Source organism: Aedes aegypti, chromosome 1 (assembly GCF_002204515.2).
Source record: "Aedes aegypti strain LVP_AGWG chromosome 1, AaegL5.0 Primary Assembly, whole genome shotgun sequence".
In the NCBI taxonomy this organism is placed as follows: Eukaryota; Metazoa; Arthropoda; class Insecta; order Diptera; family Culicidae; genus Aedes; species Aedes aegypti.
Genome location: NC_035107.1, coordinates 138,052,600 through 138,062,276, shown reverse-complemented (window position 1 = coordinate 138,062,276; position 9,677 = coordinate 138,052,600). Strand labels below are relative to the sequence as shown.

The window sequence follows — 9,677 nt, the reverse complement described above, 5'->3', positions numbered from 1 at the left end:
AAACCACATGGGGACCCGTCGGCGTATAGACGTAACTGTCTACTAGATACGACGGGCAAATTATTGGAGAGGTTGATCCTCAACAGGCTAGTACCGTACACGGAAGGTGCGGACAGCCTGTCCGACAAACAGTTTGGATTCAGAAAAGGTAAATCTACTCTGGCGCTATCCAGTCGGTCGTTCAGACAACTGAGGTGGTAATCGAGCATAAAAGGAGCGGCATCCGTAATGATCGATGACAAGCTCAGCTTCGCTAGCCACGTTGAATATGCCTGTAAAAGGCTATAGCGGCGCTATCGAGGATGATGTCTAACAGCTCTGCTGTGTTTGCCAGCAAACACAAGCTCCTGGCAAGCATGGCGCCATCCATACTAAGGTATGGAGGACCAATCTGGTCAAAAACGCTTAGAAAGGGCAGAAACTTAAAGTGGTTGGAGAGCACATATCATATCACAAATCATGTGCTTAAGAGTAGCGAGCGCATACCGTACGGTTTGCATCATAGCCGGGATGATTCCCATCGGGCTCATCATCAAGGAAGATGTTCAATGCTTCAACCAAAGAGGTACCACGTACCAGAGAAGTCCGCATCGCGTGTAAAGAGGCTAGGCTCAGAGGTTGGCAAAAGGAATGGGATAACTCCACTAAAGATAGGTGGACCCATTGGCTGATGCCAAATGTGTCAGATTTCTATAAGAGAAACCATGGGGAAGTGAACTTCCAACTGACGCAGTTTCTATCAGGACATGGTTGCTATAGGCAGTACCTGCATTGGTTCGGGCACTCAGAAACTTCAAAATGTTATCCGTGAAAATCGCGACATCAGGAATTCGAACGGCGCCTGGAAGCACCAACTCGGGCCAAAATAATTATTCCGATTGTCATTGAAATCTGCGTGTCACAAAACCCAATCAATTTTTCGTAATTTTTTTTTCTTTAACATTGTTGTGAAAACTTAATTGTTTTAACAAATATCTGTGTTCTATGATGCACTTTTCTCAGTATCACAATCGAGGGGTACCGTAGTTCCGTAGTACCGCAAATTTATCAATATAACTTTCTATTATATTATCCTTAGGAACTGAGATATTGTCAACTTAATTTCGGCAAAGCCAGTAATTCGTTGATCTCCATTATGTATGTAATTACTTTTTAAGAAATAATATTAAATGTATCATAAACCTAGCTTGAAACTTAAAGTTGGAAAATTGAATATCATATGGTCGGTGTTCAGACAGACCGGACTAGATGATATTTTGGCATTCAAAAGATACGCTTAGTACTTCGTCAATTCTTATTATTACGATGCTATCTTGATACAGGTGAATCATCAAATAGATTAGTTCCGTTATAACAGAAAATAAGGAAAATATTTTGCTTTTTTGGGTGCCTAGCGTACCTTTTACTGAAACCATTAAAAAACACTTGGTACAGTCTGTCTGAATACCGACCATATAATAAAGCAAAATTAAGAATACAGTAATGTCCCGATTTTGTCAGCTCCATGCTGCATTTAGGGATGATAAAATCGGGAAAGAGCTAAAATCGGGAAAAAAATTTCAATTGGTTTGAAGTTTTATTTTAACTTAAAGACTTAGTTTTATGATTTTGTTAATAAAAAACATTTTTTTCTACTTCCACTTTATATGTATGTTATCTAAGGTAACATTGATCATTTTCTTGGAGTTGCCTGTTAAAAATCAACAAAGAACTTTTTTCAATTGGGATCATTAGGAAACATGTTTATGAAGATTAGGCAATTGACTTTTGAGTGCTAGTTGAAAATTTATTCGAATTGTGATTGTTTGTTTTTTTTTTTAACGACACTTTACACCAAACAGGTGATGAAATACATTTAAAAACATTTAAAAATGGGTTAATTTTGTACCCGCGTCAAATAAGGAGCTCTCACGCAGTAAGAATTAATTAAAAACATTATAAATCAATAATCTCATGAACGATTTCGCGAGCACGTTGCAGCACTAAAAATTAAGCAAACGATAAAGAAGAATAAATGATAGACTCATCAAAATTAGCAAATATCGGAAACTTTTTATGAATGAAATTTTTGTAATGTAAATAAAAAAGACCAGTAGTATTAAATCGCCATGTAAAACTGAATAAATCATAATTTCTACATCCTTCTAATTTTGGAACAGTGTTTAGACGCTGCTCAGTTTTGTCGGAGTTGAGAGTTTTCATGCCACAGCTGGACGCACTGCCTAAGGTGGTGTGACGCATTATCACTGTCAGACTTATGTCACATTCGTCGTAGAACATAAAAGAAGCTTGCAATCTCTCGGCAATGGTGCTCTAAATATTCAATTTGTTTTGATATATCTTGTTGCAATATCTATAAAGAATATTGCAATTTACTACAGGTGCATTTATATATTTAAGGTATGTTTCAAAGGGTTTGAATAATATGAGGAATGGGAGCAATGTCATACTTTGCAAATTGGCAAGGTCAAGGCACTTATCTCTCATTTCTACTATGGTGCATCCTAAGTGCATTCATTCAGTTACACATGTTCACATACACCTACACAATGACGTCGAAGAAGCACGTGCGTTTGCTGTATACTTTCAACAAACAATCATTACCATCAGTGAATATGGGTTAGTGAATGAAATTTGTTTAGATGATTTTGCATTCCGCTGCACCATGGCAATTCTAGGTAGTATTGTGCTAGCACAACGTATTCTATTAACAAATAGTTTGTTTCAGACTACGACTGCCCATTTCCTTTGTTTAGCCCCATAATAAAGTTAAAACATGAGTCTCTCAGCCATCAGAAATGCATTCAAAAAGTATCCTATTGTCAAAGGTATGGCAACATACAGTATTATATGGCCAACAGGTTGCTTGATACAGCAAACGATGGAAGGAAAAACTTTGCGTGAGTAGCTAATGTTAAGTATGTATCGCGACAAATTATCTTACCTACTTTTTCCAAACTCAGGTACATATGACTACAAACAATGCATGAACTTTGCAATTTTTGGGACGTTCTTCGTAGCACCATCACTATATGGATGGATCAAATTGTCCAGTCATATGTGGCCAACTATGAGTCTGAAGGCAGGATTAACAAAGGTAAGCAAGGATGTATTTCAGTAAGCTGTAGATGTTTAGAAGCAAATCAAAATGGTTTGTATTTTGCATATGATTCATATTCCATTTTTTTTTTGACGTTGGATAACGTCTTGCGGCAACATACTGGGGTACAATTTCGAAAAACGAAAATCGCTCGCGTCACGAAAAGTGGTTAGATTTTGACTGTTAATAACATACTAACGCCCGGATAGATTTTTGAGATTCTTGCACCAATCGATTGGAAATCTTTCTACGAATCGACTACAATAATGAAAACTATTGATTTTCATGACTAAACTATTTATAAATGGGTAAATATCGAGGCATGTCTTTTTTCCATAGAAAAGCACATTTTTCTTGCTGTTATAAGTTTTTGACGTTTTAAAGATACAATACCGTAAAGTTTAAATGTACCGGATACAACGAACCAGCTGGATGTCCTTCGGCATGATCGCGCGCAGGTTGGTATCCTCAAGCAAACCGATCAGTTAGGCCACTCGCTTCCTGCAGGACCATGACGGCCAAGCTCTAGAATCGCAGGTTTGCCTCTACATTTCCCCGGATACCACGACGAAGCAGAAGTTCTTCATGGTGCGGAACTTCTTCGAGTATCAAAAGGAGATCATGCCAATCATCGTGACTGGCAACTTTAACGCTAAGTAGCCCGTCATTCGTTTTGGCAGTCATGTTGACATAGCAGCTCGCAATTTCAAAGTGATAAATCTCAATCCTCATAGATCATATTGATACGGAAAAGTATCACTATATGCGCTGACATGCAGAAAGTATGCTGATACTTTTTCAGATACATCAGTGTAATACCAGCTGATTTCCTACAATTCAAAATTGTGACATGTTTTAGCAACAATCATCAACTTCACGTACAAATTTCAATGACAGCCTACTTCGCCTTAACATCGATTTGAGCAAAGAGGAGAACATGGAGCCCGCGGACTTCATGGAGAAGTACCTCATCCTCAAACTGGCTTCGGAACCCACTAGAGCAACCAATCTTAGTGAATCATTCGTGGACCTAACGTTCAACCGGAATATTTGTTTGGGGAGCAAGAGTTAACGCTTATGCTTCTTCTTCCATCGACCGATTCTATCGGTGTTGAAGTGTTAACCGAATCAACCAAATAATAACACACAATGTCAATAATAGGTCAGAATTGACATAGGGGAAGACGGGGTAAGACCACCCGCTTAAGCAATTTAATTCATATGTCAAAATCAAGAATCAATAAATCCTTTTTCGACGCAACATGTCGTTTTTTAAACCCTTAGTACTATAGATTTTGTTTTCGTATAAAGCCTATAACAGATATATTATTTTCTTAACCTCACAGTTTCCAAACAAAAAAAGTTCCTTATGTACAATATTGAGCATTTTTAGAAATTTCCTAAAATTCGCAGATACATGTTTTTTACATCCAAAATATGTCGTGTGTTTCAATTGTTATCTGTGACTATCAGTCCAACCTTGTGAAAATCTCAAATACATTCTTAAAATGCAAACGATATTAAAAAACCTGCATGCATAACACTAACATTTTGTGTTTGACAATCATCAAGTGTTGTCTATGATAACTTTTAAATTACCATAATTAGAGATATAACGATCTACGGTAAAATTCTCCCAAAATTAATAAAGTTTGGAATTTATTATCCTTCAGATGTGTGTCCTCTGAAGGTTTTCAGTTATTATTTTCAAATGCTCTCGTGTAAGATTTTTCGCCCCCTTTCTGGATTCTTCGACCCCCCCCCCCTCGAATTCCGTTTTAAATTCTCAGACCCCCCCCCCCTTTTAGCCTGAACATCGCCCCCAGGAGGGCGAAAGGTTTCAGTCAGATTAGATCTGATGCCACGATGCTCACTGCATCCCCATACGACATGTTCGATATCCTGGTAAGCCACGCCGCAAACACAGAGATTGCTTTCTGAGAGCCAAATACGGTGGGTATGCGCGCTTAACGAATAGTCATTGGACATAAGCCAACACATGACACGAATGAAATCGCGGCTCATGCCCAACCCCTTAAACCATGATTTTTTCGACACCTGTGGAAATATGGAGTGCAGCCTTCTACCCATTTCTCCGCCTCTTCATTTCTGTTGCCAGCTGATCAAGGTCTCTCGACGGGCCAATGCAACAAAAATCATCGAAGGCGATTTGACGCTCGTAAACATCTTTAGCGCCTACCTTAGCCAGAGAGTCCGCTTTCTCATTGCCCGGAATGGAGCAATGGTAAGGGACCCAAGCTAGGGTAATAGTGTAAGAGCGATTTGACAAAGCACACAATGCTTGGCGTATTCCATTCAGGAAGTACGCTGAGTGATTCACCGGCTTTATTGACCGAACAGCCTCCAGAGAGTTTAGACTGTCGGAAAAAATGAAGAAGTGCTCGGGTGGGAGAGAACTGATGTACTCTAAGGTGTAATGTATAGCTGCTAGTTCAGCAACATATACAGAACATGGCTTTTGAAACATGAAGGAGGCGCTTTGAGAAACGTTGTAAACACCGAAACCAGTGATATCATCCATTTTTGACTCATCAGTGAAGAACTGTCGGTTCTCGCTGACATGCCCGAATTTACTTGCAAACATGGGAGGGATAAACTTTGAACTCTAATACCGACAAGATGGTTGTTTGGTACAGCTTAATCAGATCTTCCGGATGGGCTCCCCACCATGTTCCGGTTTTAGTTCACATGAAGTGGATTCGTTTTTGGTATTTCTGTGTCAGATACACAAAGTGTTTCCCCCAGGTGCATTTGGCGTCGAACCAGACCCCGAGATATTTAGAAGACATGCTATGAGTGATTGTCTTACCCATGAGTGTAAGCGGAAACTTGGCAGGTTTGTGTTTCTTTGAAAAGACAACCATCTCAGTTTTCTCCGTAGAGAATTCAATTCCCAGCACAAATTGTCCAGAGTATCTTGTAAGGGTCCTTGTAGTTTGGCTGCTGTTGGTCCTGTGACAGAAACAACACAGTTGTCTGCAAGCTGACTTAACGAGCAATTTTCCATGAGACAGTCATCAATGTCTCTCACATAAAAATTATAAAGAAGGTGACTGAGACGTGAAACTGTCAAGTTGCCATGAGTAAAACTCATATGCTTCTCGGACAACAAATTGTACAAAAAAATGTTCAAAATTGATGAAATGCCACTTGCGTGAAGTTTGTCTGAAAGGACATCAACACAAACTGAGTCAAAAGCCCCCTAAAATCTAAAAACACTGATCCCATTTGCTCCTTGTAGGCAAAGGCAAGTTGAATTTCTGAAGAAAGCAGCGCAAGACAGTCGTTCGGTTCCTTTGGCTCTGCGAAAACCATACTGTGTATCTTACAGCATGCCATTCGATTCAACCCATTTATCCAGTCGAAAAGAATCATCTTCTCTAACAACTTGCGAATACACGACAACATCGCAATTGGACGGTACGAATTATAGTTTTACGCGGGTTTCCCGGGTTTTTGGATGGCTATTACTCTCACCTGCCTCCAGTCATCCGGAACAAAGTTACACTCCAGAAAGTGATTAAACAAGTTCAATAGACGCCTCTTTGCGACGTCAGGGAGGCCCTTAAGCAAATTGAACTTGATTCGATCCATTCCTGCAGCGGAATTGTTACATGAAAGGAGAGCGAGTGAGAATTCAACCATCGAAAACAGACTATCCATGGCGTCCCTATCCACCGGAATATATCGACGCACGCGATCAACAGGAACGGAATCAGGACAAACTTTCTGAGCGAAATCGATAATCCACCGAGGAGAGCTCTCTCGATCCTCATTAACCGAAGATGTATAACTCATTCTTCTTCCGACGGTCCAAAGCGTTCTCAACGAGGTCTCGCGTGATAATCCTTACACGAAATGGCTCCAATAATCGCTTTTCCTCGCTTTAATCAAGCTTTTAAACTTGCGTACAAGTGAAGAATAGTGCTCATTGTTGTCAATTGAACCACGTTTCCAAAAGTCTTTAAACGCGGCGGATTTCTCGCGAAAGAGTTCCTTACACTCGTCATCCCACCACGGATTGGGAGGCTTCTTACGAACCGACGGACCTGGCACAGGACGCCGTTGTGCTTGAAGCGCGCTGTTGAGAATCAACTCGGTTAAAAATCAGAGGAAGTACTTCTACCACTTGTTATCCATCAATAATCGCATCATCTTGAGCTGGAGGTGCCACTCGTGTAACTTCCCCAGTGTTGAGAATTGAAGCCATCGCAGAGGTCATATATCAACGTTCATCGGTGGTCGTCATACGGTTCCCCCCAGCCTGTTCCGTGGGAGTTGAAATACCCAATGAACAACAGTGGTTCAGGCATAACTGAGCAGATGTGAGAGAGATATCTGCGAGATATCGTAGATCTCGGAGGAAGATATATGGAGACGACACTGAGGCTATTGCCTCGGATAAAAATAAAGTATCATCAGTACACCAGATTATTGATTATTGTTTATCATAAAATAGCTATTGAGCCGACCAATATGACCAGTAGGAGAATGCCGGCTCGTATTTTCTTCGAAGAAAAGAATATTTCATTGCTAGTGAGTACCTAATGGAAAAAAATTTCTTCACTTCGAAGAAATTGTTCGCCGGAATTCGCCTAGTTCACTGAAAACTGAGTCGCCGCCAGTTCTATAACTTTAGATCCGTCCAGAAAAGGTTTCAGAACATATTTTTCAAAACGTTCACTCAATTCTCCTTTTTCAATTAACTTGAATGTATTACCCAAAAACTAAACATCAATCTCTATGTTTGCAGGCAGTAGTGGAACAATTCAGTTATGGACCATTTGCCGGGACAAGCTTCTTTTTTGGAATGAGTCTCCTCGAGCAGAAATCAGTCGACGAGGCAATGGACGAAGTCAAAAAGAAATTCCCCGACACCTATAAAGTGAGTATAAAACTACATGTAATGTAATTTGTTTGATAATCCTTCAAATTTGATTGTATTTCAGGTCGGGGTTTGCGTGTGGCCAGTGATTCAGACGATAAATTTCACTCTTATTGCGGAGCACAATCGGGTTCCGTTCGTGAGTATATGTAGTTTATTGTGGACCACTTTTCTCGCATATATGAAGCAGCGATCATCGACATCGGCGACGTCAGTGGCGATTCAACCCAGTACAATGAGTGCCATTCAGCAACAGGAACCTATCTCTCAAAACCAGCCAATGGTAGCATTGTAGAAAGGCCAAAGATATTTCAGTTTACTTGTTAAGTTTTGAAACCATGCAACAAAAATATGGTGCCAGTTTAGAAAACTGCGCGGGTGATAAATGCATATTATTTTATTTATAACTAGACCAAATTTAGTGAATGTAACAGAATTGTAAAAATAAGACAATAAAGCCACCGATGTAAACGTCAGCTTTTGTTTTCTAATATTTACTATAAGCCGACCATAAGGACAAACTCCCGTGCGAAAGGTGCACAAAAAGCATACAAAAGAGTTTTTTTCCACATCTCTGTGATAACACGTTTGATTTAAACTTTCTAGGTATAACTAATCTAAAAGCAAACCGTCTATCTTACTTCGCAGGTATTCAAACCACAAAAAACCCTAATTAAAAAAAAAACTAAAAGCATTAAGAACATTTTGTTTGAAAAATGTTGCTTCATCTGTCATAGTTCAAAATTAGGCATGCATTTTAGCAAATTCAGCTTCACAATTTTTGTAAGATTGTTTGTTTGAAGTTTAATTGTTAACTTTGTATGCTTAGGGGTATAGATGAAACGGAGTAGGTTACAAATCAAATGCTATATCGCAATCTCATTTATCTATGCGGAGCTTAAAATGTTAAAAGCTATTGTTTTATTTTTTTTTCCTAGCAATTTTGCCCCCTTGTTAAGGTTTTACCTTCCAAATACAACTTTACACAGACCTCATTTCGCCCACTTTGGGATTCACCGAATTCCAAAAAAGTCTAGGTCCAAATATGGTTGAACAATATTTAGAATGATTTCTCAGATCTCTATTTATGCAATTTCAGGTCGTCCAAGTTAGAGTCTCAAAAAATGTAGCCAAACCGAGATAACCATAAGCTTTACTGAACTGGACATGTGTGCACACTTAAAAAAATACAGTATACTGTATTTTTTACAGAGTTTTCAACAGCTGAAAGTTCGATAAATCTTTGAGGACTCATTATATCGTAATTTGGTAACCTTTACAAGACAATGCCTTTTGACTACTGTAAATATGATGGGTTTGTAAGATTCCAAATCAATTGGAAATTTTTACTAAAAGTTCGGCTGTTGAAAGTTCGGCAAAAATTTCTTCATTTAAATTCAATAAGAATGGGTTAAGAACGATACTTAAGTCCTTATTTGTAACTTTTCGTTAGGAAGTAAAGAAAATTAAACAATTACTCCAAACAGAAACATGTTGAAAAATTTTATGTTATTACTGTTTTAGTAGTTCAATAGTCCCGATTAAACTTACTCTTTGACTTGTCAAATCTCACACAAACTGTTTTTTTTTCGGTCTCCCAACAGGCGCAGGTGAGTAATTGCGATCAACTACAACAACTAAAGTCATAAAATTTCAAATCGCATGCGCACT

General features: G+C 39.0%; 1 protein-coding gene across 4 annotated transcripts; it reads left to right on the top strand.

Moving 5' to 3' along the window:
* The first annotated feature begins 2,241 nt into the window (after positions 1–2,241).
* Positions 2,242–8,482, top strand: LOC5571502 (PXMP2/4 family protein 4). 4 transcript variants are annotated; one of them, XM_021848427.1, is made up of 5 exons: positions 2,242–2,400; positions 2,719–2,900; positions 2,964–3,097; positions 7,875–8,006; positions 8,071–8,433. In XM_021848427.1, exons 2-5 carry the CDS (start codon positions 2,777–2,779, stop codon positions 8,299–8,301), a joined length of 621 nt encoding a protein of 206 aa, XP_021704119.1. In that variant the 5' UTR covers positions 2,242–2,400; positions 2,719–2,776; the 3' UTR covers positions 8,302–8,433. The 4 variants fall into 4 exon arrangements, with proteins under 4 accessions (XP_021704119.1, XP_021704118.1, XP_001659752.1 ...); XM_021848426.1 differs by having other exon boundaries at positions 2,243–2,400; positions 2,729–2,900; positions 8,071–8,482; XM_001659702.2 differs by lacking the exon at positions 2,242–2,400 and adding an exon at positions 2,529–2,619 and having other exon boundaries at positions 2,729–2,900.
* Positions 8,483–9,677: the final 1,195 nt, after the last annotated feature.